The 22,563-nt window shown below is 34.3% G+C and overlaps 1 protein-coding gene and 3 long non-coding RNA genes across 6 annotated transcripts in view; 2 read left to right on the forward strand and 2 right to left on the reverse strand.

Annotated features, from left to right (window-relative positions):
* Positions 1-22,563, reverse strand: part of LOC125645620 (kynureninase-like) — a 57,079-nt gene that overhangs the window by 10,993 nt on the left and 23,523 nt on the right. For all 3 annotated transcript variants that reach the window (XM_056142245.1, XM_056142244.1, XM_048871241.2), the window contains exons 8-10: positions 13,516-13,662; positions 5,516-5,614; positions 4,618-4,744 (exon numbers count right to left, since the gene is read on the reverse strand). In XM_056142245.1, the coding sequence (XP_055998220.1) occupies positions 4,618-4,744; positions 5,516-5,614; positions 13,516-13,662 (373 nt within the window). The remainder of the gene's footprint in view (positions 1-4,617; positions 4,745-5,515; positions 5,615-13,515; positions 13,663-22,563) is intronic.
* LOC130047384 (uncharacterized) lies at positions 5,535-20,845 on the forward strand. Its single transcript, XR_008796277.1, has 3 exons — positions 5,535-5,662; positions 16,957-17,011; positions 20,632-20,845. It is a non-coding gene; the product is annotated as an uncharacterized LOC130047384 (long non-coding RNA).
* Positions 7,825-10,480, reverse strand: LOC125675926 (uncharacterized). Its single transcript, XR_007370700.2, has 3 exons — positions 9,584-10,480; positions 9,209-9,371; positions 7,825-8,641 (listed from the first exon to the last, which is right to left on the reverse strand). It is a non-coding gene; the product is annotated as an uncharacterized LOC125675926 (long non-coding RNA).
* LOC125659421 (uncharacterized) lies at positions 10,153-12,605 on the forward strand. Its single transcript, XR_008796276.1, has 2 exons — positions 10,153-10,291; positions 10,737-12,605. It is a non-coding gene; the product is annotated as an uncharacterized LOC125659421 (long non-coding RNA).

Below are 22,563 nucleotides of genomic sequence, written 5' to 3' on the forward strand. Positions count from 1 at the left end.
ATAAAATCAATATATGAAGATTTTCAAAGAATTTCTACATTTTCACTATATGACCAATAGAGCCCCACCCTAACACAAGAACCCCTGCCCCAGGGGCCATGAATTTCACAATTTTGGTAGAGGGCTCAATGTTCATTATAATTATGCCCACAGTTTGGCTTCTTGATGTCCAGGAGTAAAGAAGATTTTCTAAAATTACACTCATTTTGATGGTTTTTGCCCCATCCCTCAGGCCCCAGGGGGGCAGGGACCACGAATTTCACAATTTTTGTTCCCCTCCACCCACAGATGCTATATGCCAAAATTGGTTGAAATTGGTTCAGGGGTTTCAGAGAAGAAGCTGAAAATGTTCAAATGTTAACGCACGACGACAGACAAAAACAGAAGATTTTCAAAGAAATATTGCATTTTCACTATATAATCAATCAGCCCCGCCTTTGCACCAGAACCCCTGACCCGGGGCCATAAATTTCAGTTTTGAAAGAAGCATCCTTGATCATCATTATCATACTATTAGTTTGTCTACTTAATACCCAGCAGCAGAGGAGAAGATTTTCAAAGAAAAATAAAATGCATTTTCACTATATGATCAATAGGGCCCCACCCTAATACCAGAACCCCTGACCCAGGGTCCATGAATTTCACAATTTTGAAAGAGGCATCCTTGCTCATCATAACCATGATATTGGTTTGTCTACTTAATACCCAAGGACAGAGAAGAAGATTTTCAAAGAAATAATGCATTTTCACTATATGACTTATAGAGCCCCACCCTAGCACCAGAACCCCTGATCCAGGGGCCATGAATTTCACAATTTTTAAAGAGGCATCCTTGCTCATCATTACCATGCTATTAGTTTGTCTACTTAATACCCAAAGACAGAGAAGAAGATTTTCAAAGAATTTCTACATTTTCACTATATGACCAATAGAGCCCCACCCTAACATAAGAACCCCTGCCCCAGGGGCCATGAATTTCACAATTTTGGTAGAGGGCTCAACGCTCATTATAATTATGCCCACAGTTTGGCTTCTTGATGTCCAGGAGTAAAGAAGAAGATTTTTTAAAATTACACTCATTTTGATGGTTTTTGCCCCACCCCCCAGGCCCCAGCAGGGCAGGGACCATGAATTTCACAATTTTTGTTCCCCTCCACCCACAGATGCTATATGCCAAAATTGGTTGAAATTGGTTCAGGGGTTTCAGAGAAGAAGCTGAAAATGTTCAAATGTTAACGCACGACGAAGGACAAAAACAGATAGCAATAGGTCACCTGAATAATTCAGGTGACCTAAAAAGTGTATGCTACACAGAAATTCCAGTGGTTGCCAGACCCGCAGCGACTTCAATGATTGCCTCAATACCTGGTAGGCTATAAGAGTTCTCAAACTGAAGGCAGTCTCTGATTATGTCCAGTCTGAAGGACAACGAGCCTATTAATTTGTAAACAGAAATGACGATATCATGAATTAAATGGGTTAAAATGCAATATGTAAGTTCATCATTGAAGATGGTTTTCCATTGGTTTGAAGTATTTCTAAATTTAGTTCTAAGCTCACAAAATTTCTCCGACTTGCCTCGTTGGTAAAACTAAAGAAACCCGTCTTTTTTGTGCTGATTATTACAGCTATATACTGTACAACACAATATACTGGGACTTGTAACTGTTGAATCTTTCCCATTTGTATCAATAGCCTGCTGTATGTGCTGTTCACAACTTGTTTAAAGTTTTCATGCTTGCTCGCTTCACCGCGATTGACACGTATGATGTCACATACTAATGGCGCGAAAATCTCTAACGAGAATATGCATATCTGGCTTTTTGCACTTTCGATACAAAATAATCACTAAAGCACGCTTTATATCGAAAAAATAATAATAGCACGATTCAAAACACTACATTTTCATATAAATTTACAAACAATAAAAATCGTGGTAAAAACCCTTTAAAACTGAACCAAACATCAACACTTACACATCCAAAGTTCATAGAACCAAATCACACCATTAAAAGTCATTTACACATCCAAAGTTCATAGAACCAAATCACACCATTAAAAGTCATTTACACATCCAAAGTTCATAGAACCAAATCACACCATTAAAAAGGGTCATTTCACTTCCCAGCAATACCTTGGAATCATTTAAATTCATGGAGGCCAATTTTATCCCGATTTTACAGTTCCATTGGGAGGTATAATTTCATGGATATGGTTTCTGTACAATGAAACATGTTTATATGAATTGTTTATTTCATTGTGGTTTGAAATTCATGATATCCGGGTAACCACAAAATCCACGAACATTGAGCCCCCACAAAAGTTATTGATGTTTCAGTATCAAATTCGTGGAGGTAAATTCTCATGGATTATCCTGATTTTACAGTTCAGTTGGAATGTGATTTTGTTGAAATAGTTTTTGTACATTTAACATTAAAAATTTTGTTTCTTTCATTGTGGTTTGAAATTCGTGGGATAAGTGTACCCCCATGAAAATTGAGCCTCCCTGAAATCTACTGATTCCACAGTACTACATGAATGATATCTAACTGATATCTAACTGAGATATCAAGGCTATCTGAAATGACTAGGGCAATATCTACATACCCTGAAGCGTATTACTACACCACCTACACAAAGGAGTGGAGGGTTTGCATGAAATGCTGACCACTTTGTGAATAGTCTGATGAAATGCTGACCACTTTGTGAATGGTCTGATGAAATGGTAGGCATGGTTTGCATGCTTTGAATAAATCAAAACTTTCATTTTCACTTATGAGCTCAATGATTTATGAACACAAATGAATATTTTAACTTTGGAAATGAAAGAAGAAGATGCAAAAATTGTATTGTCATGGAATATCGATTACTCAACTGACATAATGATTGATTCATTGCTCTATTAAATTCATTCAAACTGAAAATAAAATGATCAGTTTCACTAATTTCATATATTCAATCTGAGTGTTGTTAAAATTCAATTTGTATATTCCGGGCCTTTTCAGTGTTGAAAGTCTACTGAAAAGAAATTTTAGAATGATTGCTCGAATACTCAACAACATCCACCTGTCCCAGATCCCATACCCAAATGACTTGCAAGTTTTGCACCGCCTGTAACTTTCTTAAGGAAGTTATCTCCTGAGCTTTGAGCACAACTGCGCAGGATGCTACAACTAAGTATTTACTGGTTCAATACTGATCCCATTGGTGCAAACATATTACACATCTATTACTGAACCCTATCCAGTGGAAAAAAATTGTGTCAATTCAAATTTTGAAAGGGTTTTGCAGGGACTATATTTTGTAGCAGAAGAATTGATTAATCAAAAAATTCTAAATCTGCATGACATTACAGGGTCTGTTTCATCCAATAGATCTTCTATTTTTATACTCCTATACATGTATTTCAGTTTTATAATCTATGATACAAGTAGTTGAGACTTGGAACTAGTTCAAATGTAACTTCTTAATTTGGTTGATATATTTTTCCAAACAAAATGCCAATTCTTAAAAAAAGTTTAAATCAATTTAGTACTTGAAATTGAAATTTTGTGTAAAAATTCTGCATTTTCACCAATAATTTAAAAATTTGGTCTCTAACCCCCACTTCTTTAGTTCCATTTTAAATCTTAAGACAAGACCTTGAAAATCATGTGAAATTTTAGCAATTGACATTATTTCTAATACATGTATGTCCTTTAAAACTCTCAAATTTGATATCATGAATTTTTTTGCATATCAAGTGTAAAAAGGTCATTATTTATTTCCATTACTAGTATTAAGCTTTCTTTTTTATCTGTAGTGTTAGAAGACAAGATTGTGTATCTATTCTATGTAATGATTGATTTGTGTCGTTTATATTGTATGACATCAACAGACAGATCAAGTTTAACTGAATGAATTTTAAGTGCAAAAAAGTCATGTTTAGAACACTGTAGCTCAATAACAAATGTTGTGACCCCAGTTTTTCTTTATAATTTCCAAAAAATTGACATTACTCCAAATCTCAAGTGCGAACCTCTTTAAGGGTGTGGTTTGAACAGCATGCACGTTTCTATGGGAGTGGCTTGATCATGTACATATCGATTCTTGCATGAAATGGTTTGCACGCTGAACAGTCTGCATGGAACGCTGGATGGTTTGCATGGAACAGTGAATGATTTGCATGGAATGATGACCAGAATAATGAACAGTTTGCACAGAATGAAATGGAACATTTTGGAGGTGTAGCAGCATGCTTCAGGGTCTGTAACTGTGAAGGAGCTGAGATATCAAGGCTAGCTGTCAGCAATGTTTCAGGGTCTGTAAATGTGAAGCAGTTGAGATATCAAGATTGTCAGCAATGTTTCAGGGTCTGTAAATGTGAAGCAGCTGAGATATCAAGATTGTCAGCAATGTTTCAGAGTCTATAAATGTGATGTAGCTGAGATATCAAGGCTGTCAGCAATGTTTCTGGGTCTATACATGTGATGCAGCTAAGATATCAAGGCTGTTAACAATGTTTCAGGGTCTATAAATGTGATGCAGCTGAGATATCAAGGCTGTTAACAATGTTTCAGGGTCTGTAAATGTGATGCAGCTGAGATGTCAATGACTAAATAATCAAAGTCTACTCACTGTTGTCCATCTCAAACCGGGATTCAATTCTATGACCCCACCATCCTTTCAGTTTGGGAAAATTGTTGTCCTTGTACTTTTCATGAAGGAAGAAACCACCCAAACAACCAGCCCCACTGTTTAAGTACTACAACATATGCATATCTAATTTTAATCAGAAAATGTTACTAAAAGATTGTTCTCAATGGGCATATTTCTTGACAAGAGAAAAATGAATGTCTTTTTTAAATCAAAGTACATAATGCACTCCTGGGAATCAAACTTTTTCAAACATTCAAAGAATACACACACACACACACACATATATACACACACATATACACAGAGAGAGAGAGAGAGACAGACAGAGAGAGAGAGAGAGAGAGAGAGAGAGAGAGACAGAGAGAGAGAGAAAATTAATTCCACTGGGTTTTTATCATCATCATATTATTATTACAGTTGAACTTCAGTATCTCAAACACCATCATCTCGAATACCATGGATATATCAAAGTGATTTGGAAATACCAACCACTTATTCTTTAAGTATTTTACCCTCGATATCTCAAATCCTCAGATATCTCAGTTTATTCTCAGTCCCATCGAGTTTGAGATAACAAGGCTTGACTATATTTATGATTTTGCACAGTTAATATTTGGGTCAATGAATTTAAATATTTATTCATTTACTATATGCAGAGACTTAGGAGTATTATAGAGTATGTCTTAAGTTAAATGAAGGACTTATAACTCTATACTGTAATTATCGTGAAGAGGACAACACCAAAGTCCTGTGCACGCAGTGCATGATGGCCTAGGGAAGTTGAACAAAGTTAAACTCTTACACAGCATGTTAACAATTCCTCCTGCATGTATTACTCTCTCTATCTCCCTCTCTCTCTCTCTCTCTCTTGACCTACTTTGTAGGTGCACCAGCAGCCAAAATCCACCCCCCATTCATGAAGACTCAGTTCCACATTTCCGGCAGCATGGGCGAGATCCCATCCGACGTAACAGCCCTAAAGACAACAAAAACGAAGAATGAAACAAAGTTTCGTTGCACAAAGGTTAATTAACTTTAACTGACAGTTAACTCGTACACATATTGTGTTAACTAGACGTTAACTATTAGTTAAACTTAAAGACGTTAGCTCCTAGAGTGCTATAACTGAGTAGGTAGTGGTCCAATATTTTTCATTGGTCCAAAAATATTATACATTTACTACTTGAACCTATCCAGTTAAAATTTTATATGTCAGTTAAAATTTTCAAAGGGTTTGGAAAGGATTACATTTTGGTGGTGGAGGGATTTTTTAATCAAAAAGTTCTAAATCTGCAAGATTTCATAATGTTTGCCAACATATCGTTAATAATTATACCCCTTGATGTACATGTATTTCAAATTTGTGATTCATGATACAAGTAGTAGAGACTTGGTCTTACAAAGATGAAACTGACATAAGTAACTACACATCTCGTTTGTTTCGAAATATTACATCGAGTCATGAATGACTCTAATGTATTATAAGTGTAAGTAAGTAATAATTACATAAATAGGTCACGAAAAGGAAATTTTGATAATGGATTCTTTTTAAAATTAGCATATTAGATATTAAAATTCTTTACAAATCTGACATTTGCATATTGCCTCACTTTCGCGTTTTTCTAAACTGGTGACCTCATAGGACTCAATGAACATCGGAGATTATGAACAGGAATTACTGTCTGGAAAACAATAAATTTTCTGCTGATTTGACGGGTTTATAACTTCAGATAAACTCTGATTCAATGAGATTATTTCATTCAATTACAAATACAGGTGACTTTCGATGGCTCGAACTTCGATCTCTTGAAGTTCTCGGTCTCTCGAAGTGAAATTATCTTCCCGATTCTTTTTCTTTGTATAACAAAGCAAATTTAGTATCGATCTCTCGAAGTGAAGTTGGGTCCCGTAAAACACATTTCATTGTTTTTCACTCTCGATCTCTTGAAGTGGTGGTAGCGTATACCCACCGTTACCCAAGCGTGTAATGATTTCCGATTGGACCTTACCTGGATTTTGTTGAATGCCGGAGGGGTACTTAGGTGTTTTATGTAGTTGAAACATTGCCTTGCTTCTTTGTGGAGGTGCCACACTTGAGTATATATTGGTTAATTGGCCAGTTTACACCTTGCACTGGGGTTTTGTGTCATGGTGATTAAAAGTATACGTATTACGACTATGAATAAAATGACAAGAGAGTAAGTTTTATACATAATTTAGAGATCTACAGACTGTTACATTTCACGAATTTGTTCTTTGTGTAAAGTTACTCTAAAACATAATTTTACTCATTTGTTAGAATTTTTGCTTTGTGTAAAGCGACATAACATTGTGCTCTGTTTACTTTGCGATAGTAAAGCTTCATTGGAACTTGGTTTTGTATGCCTATCTAAGCATGATTAAAGAACAAATACATAAACTTTGAAATGTTTTTATTAATGCAAAATAAGGTTTTCTATTTTGATATCAAATTAACTACCTGACGAATATGAAGGAAAACATCCCATATGGAAAAATAATACATAAAAGTATATTTTTAATATATTATTAATACAGTCATTTTTGTACTTTTTTGAAATAATACAAAAAAAATATATTATTTTTGTATCACAAAAAAAATGGGTAACTCATTTTTATATTAAATTCTGACTTTGATTTTTTAAAGGGTATTATTTTTGTATCATTTTGGACTTAGATTATTTTCAATATATTATTTTTGTATTTATAGGGACTTAGTTTTTTTTCTAGCATATTATTTTTGTATCAAAATTAAACTTAGTCATTTTCACTGTATTAAAATTGTATTTTTTTAAAAACTTAGTCATTTTTAATCCAAATCTTTGAATTTATATGTATTAATTTTGTATTATAATTGGACTTAAAAAATTTCAGTGATTTTTCACTGTATTATAATTGTATTTTTTTTAACTTAGTCATTTTTAATCCAAATCTTTGATTTTATATGTATTAATTTTGTATTATAATTGGACTTAAAAAAAATTCCCAGTGATTTTCATTGTATAAAAATTGACTAATTTTTAAATTGAAATATAAAACTTATAACTTGTGGAAAACATGATGCAAGATTTAGCTTCTCAACTTCACAGTAAAGATTTCAAACTTTTAAGTTTAGACAACTTTATCAGTTGCATGCATAATGAAATAATAAGGAAGTATACTTCTAAATAACACTGGAGACATTATTTATTGCATGATATTTCCAGGACAGTCTGTAAAATACAGTATAGTTTCTTTTGACTTCATCTAGGTTTCCCATTCTAATAATTGTCATGCAGTCTAATTCTACTGATAACTCTTAAATAAGCTTTTCAATAAGATACAATGTACCATTGTACCTTATTAATACTATCTTCTCATCAAAATAACACAATAAAAATTGTAATCTCTGAACTCAACAAATTACTTCTCCACTTTGTTTGGGTTTACTGCAAGTGGCAGTTGCTATTGCACACACAGAAAAATAAATAAAGTCCTACACATAAATGGCTATCAACTGTCCAGAGCTTGGTCTCAAAGAAATAATGTCACTGAAAAATATGTTGTGCAGAATATGAGCATTTACACATGTACTTCACATTATCTCCATTACTTCACTAAAGCATAGAATGATGGACCACAACAGTTCTCATTACACTATGATGAATGAACAATGTTTCAAGTTTCACAAAGCACATCTCGTCTAAAATCATGTCCACTAAAATGAACCACACTACTGTCTCGCCTGAAAGTGGCTCTGCACTCCACAAATTTTAAGGACATTTGGTTGATGAGCATAGTTCGTTTGAAAAACCATCACTGAATCCACAATAGGCAGAATATGGTAAGCACCTATTACAGATACTTTATCATTTTACACTGTCTTGTTGACTGATGTTTCTTCTCCATCTGACATTCCCTTGAACAATTCTTGCTCGCAACTTCCATAATTTAAAGTTTGTTTCATCTTCTGGAGGAATTGATTGGCATAAGACATGTCAGATACCTGAAAATGAAACACAAGAAATCAACTGAAATTGAACATTTTCTCTGCAATTTTAATTTTCAAAAAAAAAAATTTCATTTTCAAAAATAAATGAGGGCATGAACTTTACTTGTTACTGTTTTATACCAGCATGCTTTACGAAGCGTGTTAGCACTTCAACAAAAGTATGCTGATGTGCAGCATTGTTGTTCATACAATTCATTCTAAAGATGTCCGACACTTTGATCTACAGGTTCACAGAGTTAATTTTGTTTTTTTAAATTCAACCGCAGGGGCATATATATATATATCTTCAATGTCCTCTAATGAAAGAATTTTTTTTTAAAACTGTAACACAGGCACCTGAAATTTTATCCTTAAGTTACAAATAATGCCATAGATTGAAAAAACATATATCACACCCCTCCCTATAAATGAATACATGCAACTTACTGTTAAAATTTTAGGTGTCTGTGATTGTAACATGCTTATTATTATTTTTTGTGGACATACTCTATCAACAGTTACTTGGGTTTATTAAAGGTCATAAATTGAATATTTCATGTTAAAGAATTGAATTACGTTTACCGTCATTACTTTCTGCAATGCTGCATCCTGGTATTATTCAATCAACATCATTGTCGTCTTCAAAGTCAGTCTGCTTCCTCAAACTTCAAAGTTAGATAGGCTATGCTATATCTCCCGGATTTTTAGGATTATCTGACAAGGAATAGTCGGCAGTTGGGAAAACCTATGATAGAATTGGTCACATGAAAACAAAAACAACTAAAATTTATGAACTTAAACAACGATATATTATTTCACATTGATCATCATCGGGCAACTATCAGGTGCGATTTTACCACAAGTCACTTTGAAAAATAAATATCTATTTCTCAAATACGCAATTATAGGATTTATCAAATAATAATATTAAAGAAAACGAATAAGAAAAATGCATACCGATTGTGAAAACAACGTGCAAGTTCATCGGCACGGGCGCGCCATTACCACTCGACCTCATGGCTTTTCAAGTTTGGTAGGACTGCTTCTTCCAGTGTTATACACGTCGCATACCCCATAAGAATACTCTAGGAGCCTTTAACAAGTTGTCCACAAAATAGATTGTATACTCTCCACGTGTTTCTCCCATTGTTTTGCTTTCCTTTCCTCACAATGTTCACAGATCGACGATTTCAAAATATGGAAGCGGAAGTGACTGTAGATAGAGTTCGGGTGACTCCGTAATCAATTTTAAATTATTACAATCTTAGTATTTGTTTTAAAAAAACAGCTATGAATTATGAATTAGTTTCTAATAGCAGAAAATTTAAACAAACGAGATAATAACAGCATATTTACGAAAGATAAATACAAGACTAGAATTTTCGGCCGTCTTCGTACTTTCACGCGATTGGTCGAAGTTCCAAAATCTGTAGCTCTCAAATTTGATTGGTTGAATGTGTGACGCTGCCATTTTCAAAGTGATTAGACTGTCGCAATATTTCGGAGGTTATTTTGCATAAATTGCTAAATATTCCGTGGTTGAGTGGAATGAGGACCGGAGTCCAGAATCACGGAATATATAAGGAAGGTGACATCCTGCAAGAACGGCATGTCCAGACGTTTTGGGCCGGGTGTACGTAAAGTTCTTGTGATCATCACAACATGGTAAGTTAAAGTAATGCCCAAGATTTCTTTATTTTGCAGCAGATGAAACTTTCAGTTTATGTAGTATGGAAGGATAGTTTTTCAAAGTAAAGTTGACTTTACAATTTTCTGAAAATTATAGCTAGGCCTATATTCCAAAACAAAACCTAGGCCTTAGCGGTCAAATTTAAAAAAAAAAGATCGAGGGGGGGGGGGTTTACTCGTCCTGCATAGTTCAAGCTTGTCCAGTTTCCACACTATAGTCATAGATCTATATAGAAGGGGGGGGGGGGTGGACAGCAGCAGATCCAGGATTTCCAGAAGGGGTACCTCCAGTGAATATGGTCTCAAATCCGGTGAATATGTGATATGAACCGTTTGCATTTGTATAGATTATAAAGGGACAATAGATAGACTATATGATAATGTTTTATATATATATTTTTTTTATAATATTCTATTACAGATTATGCAGTGGTCAAGGCTGACGACAAGTGGTGTGACTTGAAGATAACCCTTAGGAACAAAGTTAGTGCACTTTGCAACGCAGAAGAAATGGCAGAAGCAGAGGGAGGATGAGTCTCAAGACTGATGTGTTATGAAGATCATGGACAGACTAGATATGAATACCATATAAGGTCACAGACAGACTAGATATGTATACCATATAAGATCATGGGCAGACTAGATATGTACATACCATATCATCAACTCACTGACAGACTAGATATGTATGTACCATATAACATCATGGACAGGCTAGATATGTATAAAATACTGATTAAACATCTAGCAATTTATTGAATCTTGTACAATGAAAATGACAACAATTTGTTATTATTTATTATATTTATGATAATATAGCCCAAAGTATTTAATAGTCGCTTTTTAAATCTCTACAATAGTAGCCAATGCGACATGGGATATTATGTTTACTGTAACAATGGTTTTAACTTTTAATAGTAGCTGAATTAGTAGCCAATGCATGTCTTTTTATGCCCCGAGATTGGGGGGGGGGGGGGGGGGGGGCATATTGGCATATTGTTTTTGTCCTGTCTGTCATTCTGTCTGAAACTTTAACCTTGCTAATAACTTTTGAACTGTAAGTGATAGAGCTTTGATATTTCACTTGAGTATTCCTTGTGACAAGACCTTTCCGTGAGTACCAACATTTTTGACCCTGTAACCTTGACCTTTGAGTTTGACCTACTTTTTGAAAACTTTAACTTTGCTTATAACTTTTTAACAGTAAGTGGTAGAGCTTTAATATTTCACATGAGCATTCCTTGTGACAAGACCTTTCCGTGAGTACCAACACTTTTGACCCTTTGACCTTGGAGTTTGACCTACTTTTTGAAAACTTTAACCTTGTTAATAACTTTTGAACTGTACGTGATAGAGCTTTGATATTTCACATGAGTATTCCTTGTGACAAGACCTTTTCGTTGGTACTAAACCTTTTGACCTTGACATTTGACCTACTTTTAGTTTTAGTTTTACATTGGTCATAACTTCTAAATGGTAAATATTAGAGCTTTAATATTGTACATGAGCATTTCTTGTGACAAGATCTTTCTACTGGTACCAAGATATTTGTCCTTGTGACCTTGGCCATCTCTGGGATTGGCCATTATCGGGGACATTTGTGTTTCACAAACACATCTTGTTTCCCCTTGCTTTTGATTGATTTTGCATAACTAAGTTGATTTGACTGAAGGTTTTATTCATATATTTTTAAAGATGTCAGATTTCTTTCTTAAAATGTGATTGAAAGCTGTTTTCAAAAACTATTAAAACATGTTTTTTACAATTCTTTTTACTTTTCTAGGCACTGCATTGTATTATTTTTGGCACATTAATATACTTTTTGTGTATCATTCTTGTACTTTTTTGAAATACAAAATGTATTTTTTTTGTATTTTTTTAAATATGTATTGTTTTTATACTTTTTTTTTGGTAATGTATTATTTCTATTCCCCATCTTTGAATACTTAGATGTTGATACAAATTTAATACAATTCATATTTTTTTCCTATTTTAATTTTTCAAGGTGAACCAAATAATACAAAAATAATATGTTGATACAAAATTAATACAAATCATATTTTTTTTCCTATTTTTTTCAAGGTGAACCAAATGATACAAAATTAATATGTTGATACAAAATTAATACACTTTGTATTTTTTTTGTACTTTTTTAATCCTACTCCAAAATGTATTATTTTTGTACTTTAAATTGGGATTTAATACATAAATAATACAAGAGTATAGAAATAATACATCAAATGTATCATTTTTGTATTTTTACTAAGAAATAAAGTATATTAAAAATATATTTTTGTGTGTTTCATTATTTAGAAAGTGTATTATTTTTGACCTAATTTGGAACCAAGATTTAGATGGTTCCAAATTTGGTCATTAAAAATATATTTTTTTGGTATCATTTTAGTATTATTTTCTTGTATCATTTTCATATTTATTTTCGATATGGGATGTCAAAACGATATCATATGATCTTGTTGGTAAACATTTCCGGTTACTGTAAAATCTTAACCATACCAGCGGACCTTCAATTTCTGAATTTCGATATCTAAAACTCGAGATTTCTCAAAGTTTTATCAAGGTCCCTTGCACTTCGAGTTATCGAGAGTCACCTGTATGTTAATTCTATCTATTTTTCAGTTTATTTACCATCAGTTACAAAAAAAATTTACAAATACTACAAAACTCAGGGGAGAACCTCTTTACGTTAACTTAACTGTTTAAGTGACTGGGTCTTAATCTAGAAGAAAGGAATGAACTGTCCACTCACATTATATATAATATATTTACATGCTGTATTTTAGGCCTGATTTTTACATCATAACTCCGATATTGAAAGCTATCTTGCTAAATCAAATTAAGATTTTAACATCATAAGATTTTTTACATCATTAATGTACAAAAACATCTCAGCTTGCTGGCCTTAATAATTTTTTTTACATCTAATCAACATCTCACCTTGCTGACCCCAAGAAAGATTTTGTACATAATCTAATCGACGGCTCACCTTGCTGAACCCAAGAAAGATTTTGTACATAATCTTATCGACAGCTCACCTTGCTGAACCCAAGAAAGATTTTGTACATAATCTTATCGACAGCTCACCTTGCTGAACCCTAGAAAGATTTTGTACATAATCTAATCGACAGCTCACCTTGCTGAACCCTAGAAAGATTTTGTACATGATCTAATTGACAGCTCACCTTGCGTTGGCCTGCCTTTGTTATTGTGGGGATATCGAACACCTGCCCTGTGTAGTACTGAACGCCACTGAAACAAACGACTGCAATCTCCTCACCCTCTTCCTCGATTTTCGCCAATATATCCTCCGTCCGAATAATTGATTCTCCCTAAATCAGAGAGTAACAACATTTGCTAATATCAAAATTCATAAAAAGCAAGCCATTCCACAATCAGATGTACAGTTATTTCAACAATTTCAATATGAAACACTGTATGGCAGCAAAGTAATTCTGGTACCCAACAAAAGGTTCTGTCACGAGAAATACACATGTGAAATGAAATATGGAAGCTCAATCACTATAACTGTTCAAAAGCTATGGCCAAGGTTAAAGTTTTTCAAAAGTTGGTCAAACTCCAAGGTCAAGTCATAAGGTAACAAATTTTGCTACCTAAAGAGAGGTTTTGCCACAAGGAATTCATGTGTGAAATATCAAAGGCATATCAGTAACTATTCAAAAGTTAAGCCCAAGGTTAAAGTTTTTGTGCACAGAGAGATGGATAGACTAAAATATGTACTATATAATGCCCCCAAATCTCAGATTACAAGGGTATATAAAAAACAAGAGGCCCATGGGCCACATCGCTCACCTGAGTCACCTTGGTCCATATCAGAAGATTTTCCATATCTATTTGCATGTAACACCGTAGTCCCTATTATGGCCCCAACCCTTCCCCTGGAGGCCATGGTTTTTGCAAACTTGAATCTACACTATGTCAGAAAGCTTTCATGTAAATGTGAACTTCTTTGGCCCAATGGTTCTTGAGAAGAAGATTTTTAAAGTTTTTCCCTATATATTTGTGTGTAAAACTTTGATCCACCCCTTGGGGCCCCATCTTATCCCCGGGGGCCATGATTTGAACAAACTTGAATCTGCACTATGTCAGAAAGTTTTCATGTAAAAATCAGCTTTTCTGGCTTAGTGGTTCTTGAGAAGAAGATTTTTAAAGATTTTTCCTATATATTTGTATGTAAAACTTTGATCCCCTATTGTGGCCCCATCCAACCCCAGGGGCCCATGATTTGAACAAACTTGAATCTACATTATGTCAGGAAGCTTTCTTGTAAATCTCAGCTTTTCTGGCTCAGTGGTTCTTGAGAAGAAGATTTTTAAAGTTTTTCCCTATATATTTGTGTGCAAAACTTTGATCCCCCCTTGGGGCCCCATCCTATCCCCGGGGGCCATGATTTGAACAAACTTGAATCTGCAATATGTCAGGAAGCTTTCAGGTAAATTTCAGCTCTTCTGGCCCAGTGGTTCTTGAGAAGAAGATTTTTAAATGACCCCACCCTATTTTTGCATTTTTGTGATTATCTCTCCTTTGAAAGGGACATGGCCCTTCATTTGAACAAACTTGAAAGCCCTTCACCCAAGGATGCTTTTGGCCAAGTTTGGTTGAAATTGGCCCAGTGGTTCTGGAGAAGAAGTCGAAAATGTGAAAAGTTTACAGACAGACAGACAGACGGACGCCGGACAAAATGTGATCAGAATAGCTCACTTGAACCTTCGGTTCAGGTGAGCTAACAAGAGGCCCATGGGCCACATCGCTCACCTGAGTCACCTTGGCCCATATCTGAAGACTTTCCATATATATTTGCATGTAAAACCTTAGTCCCTATTATGGCCCAAACTACCCTTTGCAAACTTGAATCTACACTATGTCAGAAAGCTTTCATGTAAATGTCTACTTCTTTGGCCCAATGGTTCTTGAGAAGAAGATTTTTAAAGTTTTTTCCTATATTTGTATGTAATATGTAAAACTTTGACCCCCCCCCCTCCCCCACTTGTGGCCCCATCCTACCCCCCCCCCCCCTCAGGTGAGCTAAAAAGAACACATTTCATGTTGTTTGCTTTTTCTAAAAGAGCTGATAGTACTTCTGACTTTGTAAATTCAAATGAACGAAGGACAGCTTTGTGAACCATATCTCCCACATTTAAGTGACCTATTTACATTTCCAATGCTTTTGCCTTTTGATACATGAATCTTTAAAAATTAAAAATTGCAATGACAGCCATTTCCTCATGATCAAATGCACTGCAGTTGTGATCTTGTTATTATTATATAAAATATACATGTAGTACATTTTTATTTCAGTAGCTGTGCATTCTAACTGAAATGAAAGTAGAATGTAAATATAAAACACGAAAATACATACGGGTATTGAACTGCAATGCTTCAATGCCAGCATACTTATGAAATGTGCTGGTGTGAAGCCTAGCAGTGCATACCCTCATGTATTTTCAAAGATGAAATCAATTCCTTGAATATCAATCATTCCTCTACACTTCATTATCAATTTAAACCCTTGGGAATCCAGATTAGGATAGGTCCTCAGTACCCCTTGCTTGTTGTAAGAGGCAACTAAATGGGGTGGTCATTCAAATGAGACTGCAAAATCTGAGGCCCCGTGTCACAGCAGGTATGGCATGAAGCTTGAATATTGTTAATTCATGTCATGAAGAAACTTGAATATTGTTAATTAATGTCATGAAAAAGCTTGAATATTGTTAATTCATGTCATGAAGAAGCTTAAATATTGTTAATTCATGTCATGAAGAAGCTTGAATATTGTTAATTCATGTCATGAAGAAGCTTAAATATTGCTTTGATATATTGTACCCTTGTGGTTCTTGAGAAATTTTTGTTAATTTTTTTTTCTTGAAGATTTTCATATACAATATGATTCATTATTATATACTTTCAATTTCATCTCTTCTTTTTTCTTTAAAAGTTTGCGGGCATATATCACACGATATATGCCCAGAAACATTCCGGCCCGCAAACATTACGTCACAATCAAATTTCTACGCCGTTAATTTTCAAATTTTTCGTGTTTTTCATCTTTTACTCAGTTAAACCGATAAAGTTATTGTTAAAAATAAAATTATTGTTAGTTTCTAAATGAAATTGAAAGTATATAATAAAAAGGTTATACACTTTGTATGGGAAATATGACGACCTCGTTTTTTGTCGCGAATGGACCTTGCAAGCTCGGTCCATCTACGCGCCAAAAAACTCGGTCGTCATATTTTCCCATACAAAGTCTATAACCTATAAATATGTTCTTAAGAAGATTCTCATATGTATAATATGATTTAAAATGTTTTTGAATAGATTTTCATATGTAATATGTTGTACAGTGTGACCGTTGAGATGAGCGAAGCCCGGCATTAACATCTTGCAACACGACTTATAGACATTTTATTGGCCTCTTCATTTAACGCGGGAAATATAACGCGGTGGATGTAAACAGTTACATTGTGACGTCATATTAGCTGCAATGTTTTTTCTTATTCTCTCAAACCAAGCAAAAACAAAACGTTTGAAGCTAAGAGAAACCTTGTCTGAAATTTAAAAACGTTCATGGTACTTTCTAAAGAATCTAATTATTTTAATTACAGGATTGTCAATGAAGTATACCGCAGTGATGGCGACATTTTTCCAGAAGCATTATGGGTAATACTCATCTTTTTTCAGCTGATGAAGAGCAAATCACGTGACTCACTAATATAATTTAATATGTTCTTGAGAAGATTTTCATATGTAATATGATTTAATGTGTTCTTGAGAAGATTTTCATATTTTAAATTGATATGATTTAATGTGTTCTTGAGAAGATTTTCATATTTTAAATTGATATGATTTAATGTGTTCTTGAGAAGATGAACAGAATTTTAGAATATACTTTGAGTCCTGGTTGAATTGATTCTACAATACATATGGATAGCTTGCTTGCATAATATTTTCATATCAATGTGGTTCTTAAAAAAAAAATCCCAGATAAAACTTTCTTGAATGTATGTTATTTTACATAAAATTGAAAATGTTTCACCCACATAGAAACTTCACCAATTTTAGGTTAGTTTAAAAACTGGAATCCTCATGCAATTTTTTTGCTTTTCTGCTTCAAGGGTTCTTGGATTTTAAAACACTGCACTTCGATCATTTTCACTATCTTTTAAAAGTTCCCCCTTGGAATAGGGCTTGGCCATAATTCATTGGATCAAACATTAATTTGCAATTTGTTCCGAGTTTGGTTGAATTAGAACAATGGTTTTTTTTTAAAAATTCAAAACCATGAAAAGTACACAGACTATACAGATAAGAACAGACAAATTTTGATCAGAAAAGTCACAATTTCATGTTTTCTTGATCGGAGCCTTTACCAATACATATCTTCATGGTTGTTTATAGTTTTTTAAAACTGGTAATAACTTGGGGAAATTATAAAGAGTAATATAAAACAAAGTCATAGTGAAATAGTAAAAAAAATAAGGAAATGTACATTTCACAGGATGATTAAACTAGTTGTTTCAATATGACACATATGCCCCCACTGACAATTCAAATCTGAAATATTTGTAAATCACTGGATGTGAATGTGAATGAAAATAACATTACAAACAAGAGGCCCATGGGCCACATCACTCACCTGAGTCACCTTGGTTCATATATAAAGGTATTCCCTACTGTGGCCCCAACCTACCCCCAGTGGCCATTAATTTTACAAACTTGAATCTGCATTATGTCAGGAACAATCTTTCATGTAAATGTAAATTTCTTTGGCCCATTGGTTCTTGAGAAGAAGATTTTTAAAGATTTTCTCTATATATTTGTATGTAAGACTTTGATTCCTTATTGTGGCCCTACCATACTCCCAGGGGCCATGATTTTAACAAAAATAAATTTGCACTATGTCAGGAAGCTTTCGTGTATATTTGTACTTTCCTAGCCCAGTGGTTCTTGAGAAGATTTTAAAAGATTTTCCCTATGTATTTGTATGTAAAACTTTGATCCTATATTACATTGTGGCCCCATCCTACCCCCAGGGGCCATGATTTTTACAAACATGAATCTGCACAATGACAGGAAGCTTTCATGTAGATATATACTTTCCTGGCCCACTGGTTCTTGAGAAGATCTTTAAAGATTTTCTCCGATAAATTTGCATGTAAAACTTTGATCCCCAATTGTGGCCCCATCCTATCCCCTGTAGCCATGATTTTAACAAACTTAATCTGCACTATGTCAGGAAGCTGGCCCAGTGGTTCTTGAGAAGATTTTTAATTGGCCCCACTCTATTCTTGCATTTTTGTAATTATCACCCCTTAGAAAGGGGCATGGCCCTTCGTTTGAACAAACTTGAAAATTTAAAAAGTTTACAGAAAGATAAACAGACACACAACAGGCGATCAGAAAAGCTCACTTGAGCCTTCTGCTCAGGTGAGCTAAAAAGTACACATTGAGATTCAGAATGACATCGTTAACGATATGAATAATTCCTGATGAGTCTCAAACATTGCTGTGGGATGTACATTAAACACACATGGGAAAAACTGTAAATTAAATGACGTGTTGACTTTCTAATCCTGTTGACTTTAAAATGGTTTTGAAAAACTTCACTCAGGTAGGCATACGATACTCTGGTAGAGAATTAAAATTGAACTACTCAACTGAAACGAAGTATTTGCCTATTATGTAATCATCCCATAATGCAGTTGTAAAAATGTAGTTACCCTCAGCAAGGTTCAGTAACTCGCATAGTTATTCCATATCATAAATACATGAATTGGCTTTTACATGGGTGGGGCTCCTCTCATTAAAAATGTTGGTGTTTATGACTTAGACAGGGACAAGAGAAGGCGCGTTACAATGCGAACATCAGTAATTACCACTCAGTACTGCTGTCTCCAAAGAAAGATAACTCATGATATTAAAGTTTAAACAAAAACATTCATACATTACTGGATACACTGATTTATTTTTTTTAATTCTTAAAATCACTTCAACCATATAAATATTTTGTTATGCAGCAAACAATAATAATATAATCAGATGGAACTTGGAAACTTTGTTTTGTTGTCTATTATTCACTGAGTAATGATCAGTAATCTCATAAGATCACCTGGGTACAATAGTATATATTGTTCAGCCTTTATTACAATCACATATACTACACAACAAGAGGCACATGGGCCACATCGTTCACCTGAGTCACGTTGGCCCTGCCGTTGTTCAACTGTTATGTTTTTTAAAAGAATATTTTTATCAATCTTTATTCCTATTGAAAAATTTTACCCCATATTGTGGCCCAAACCTAGGCCTAAAGGATCACAACATAACTGAAAATGAATTCACATAATACAGAGATGCTTCAACACCAATATGACTAACATGGTCGTTTTGTTCTTAATATGACCAAGGTCATAGATCATGGTATGAAAATGAAAGATCTTGCCATAAGAAAGCTACATGCAGAATATGAAAGCTATATCTCCAATAGTTCAGGAGATATTGAATAGATCAGATCTTTTATCAAAAACTTCCAGGTCAAGGTCACAAGGTCATGTACCAAGGTCTTGCCATAAAAATCTATATACTAAATATGAAAGCTCTACCTTAAATAGTTCAGAAGATATTGATTAGTCTATATACTAAATATGAAAGCTCTACCTTAAATAGTTTAGAAGATATTGATTAGGTCAGATTTTTTTAAAAAGTAGGTTAAGGTCACAAGATCAAACACAATTGAATCACAAAGTCTTGTCATAAAGAATATATATACATAATATGAAAGCCAACCCTTGAATAGTTTTGAAGATATTCACAGGTAACATTTTCTTAAAAGTATGTCAAATTCAAAGGTCACAAGGTTAAAGGTCATAGTATGAAATGAAACGTCTTACCATAAGAAATGTATACTAAACATATGGAAGATCAAACTTAAATAGTCCAGGAGATATAGAATAGGTCTGAATTATAAAAAGTAGGTCCAATTCCAACGTCAAGGTCAAACTTTACAATATAACGAGGTCTTGCCATAAAGAATCAATATACAAAATATGAAAGCCCTATCTTAAATAGTTCCAGATATATTTAATATGTTATGTTTCTTTAAAAGTAGGTCAAACTCTGAGTTCAAGGTCACAAAGTAAAAGGTCAAGATATGAAATGAAAAGTCTTGTCAAAATATGTTATATTTTTATAAAAGTAGGTCAAACTCTAAGTTCAAGGTCAAAGGTCATGATGTGAAATGAAAACGTGGTGCAATAAGTTATGGACATTTTTTTTTACAGAACTCAACGACTTTCTGTGTGACCGTTTGAAGATCATGGCTGAAGTACCAGACACTGCCCGGCATTATGTTGAGTGTGTCACATGCAGAAATTAATCCATGTTCTATTGCAACACTTGCCAACAGCGAATGTATGAACAATGCAGAGAGGTCCATCTAAGGAAAAAAGGAAATCCAACACATATAGTGGTTCTGTATCAGGAAAGAAATAAAAAGCTTCCATCAGAAAAATGTGAGATACACCCAACTCATGACATCAATGTCTTCTGCAACGACTGCCATTCAGAAGGATCACAAAGGACAGGCTCTATATCAGAGTATATCCTACATCACAGAGAACATTACCGGTGACATCTGTACATCAGACTCTAGTGACAGTAAGGTAGTGGTGGTAACCAGAGCAGGACAGTATCGCTTCTCTTACTCTGGTCATCGGTCACAGCCTAGATTCTATCCCGCAGGAATCTGTACAGATGGACATATCTTGGTGTGCAATGGCTACTACGATTTCTCTGGTAATGATTATTCCAGCATCCACCTGTTGAACCAGAATGGTCAGTTCTTATCTCTCCTCCTCACTCCAGATCAATGTCAGAGGTTTTCCCCGTGCTCTCTGTGTTGATGACCAACACAATCTTTGGATTGGAAGTGTACACCATTCTATTATCACTATGTATAAGTATAACCTCCAAAACATATGAATCTGTGCGCCTGTTACATGTACCTCAGTCTTGTATAATATATTACATTTACTGACTGGGTTCAAGGTCGTCCATATTTTGTCAGAGCTGAGGACAAAAATATCACAAAGTTCAGTAAAACAAATTGACAACAGTTACTGTTTTTTCACACCATTCACTCTAACATTAATATGAACAAGCATTCTGAGAGTATTGTATGGCAATACATAGTCCCCTATACTGGTTGCAAAAATTACTTTACCACCACATTATTCAAAGTCTATTATGTAGGTTATGGTAAAAGGGAAAATTGGGGAACCAGGATAGGAAATCAACTACTGTTCGAGTAGAGACAAGACCAGGGGAAAAAAAGAGAAATTCATAATTAGGTTTAATTAGGTCTTTAACCAAGTCAATAAACTGTGACATGTAGGTGATCATGAATAATTTAGCTATTTTGTTGTATTGCTATGCTAGAAGTTATAATGAGTGTAGTACTCTTATCTACAGAGATAAGAAACTTGGATGTAAACTAACAATTCATGCTATTTTTCTAAGTTCAAGGGCCATTATAACTTAATGAAAAATCAACGGACCAACACAAAATTTGAACTTGATCTGTAACTTGTTATGGCAAAGCAATGTACCAAATATCAAATGAATATCTGCAAGCACAACCACAGGGGCTAAGCCCATTTTGGGCCCGAACCCTGTGATACCATAAATATAGATGGTATCACAGGGTTCGGGCCCAAAATGGGCTTAGCCCCTGTGAGCACAACCAAAAAAAGTCTGTAAAACTGATAATTCACAATATTTTTCTAATTAGGTCGACGGGTCATAACTAAGTAAAAAATCAACAGACCGGGACCAAATTCGAACTTAATCAGTAACTTGTTATGGCAAAGCAATGTACCAAATATAAAATAAATATCTGCTTGAACATAGAAAAAAAGTGCGGAAAACTGGACTGACAGACAGTCGGTAGGGGACTAATAAAGTGTACCACCATAGTACATGTACACCCCATGGGAAGTGTTACTTGTCATAATAGATATCAAAGACAACTAACTACCACCGGGACCCTAGTTCTATCTTTACTACAGTTCTGTATTAAACTATAGACGAAGGATTTCCACACTTTATCTTTTGGTCTCAATTTACACACCTAACAAGCAAGTTTTTCTGATCACCTGTTGTCTGTGGCCATCTATCTGTCTGTCTGTCCATAGACTTAATTTACATACATGTAT

The sequence above is a fragment of the Ostrea edulis genome, chromosome 6 (assembly GCF_947568905.1).
Source record: "Ostrea edulis chromosome 6, xbOstEdul1.1, whole genome shotgun sequence".
Lineage (NCBI taxonomy): Eukaryota > Metazoa > Mollusca > Bivalvia > Ostreida > Ostreidae > Ostrea > Ostrea edulis.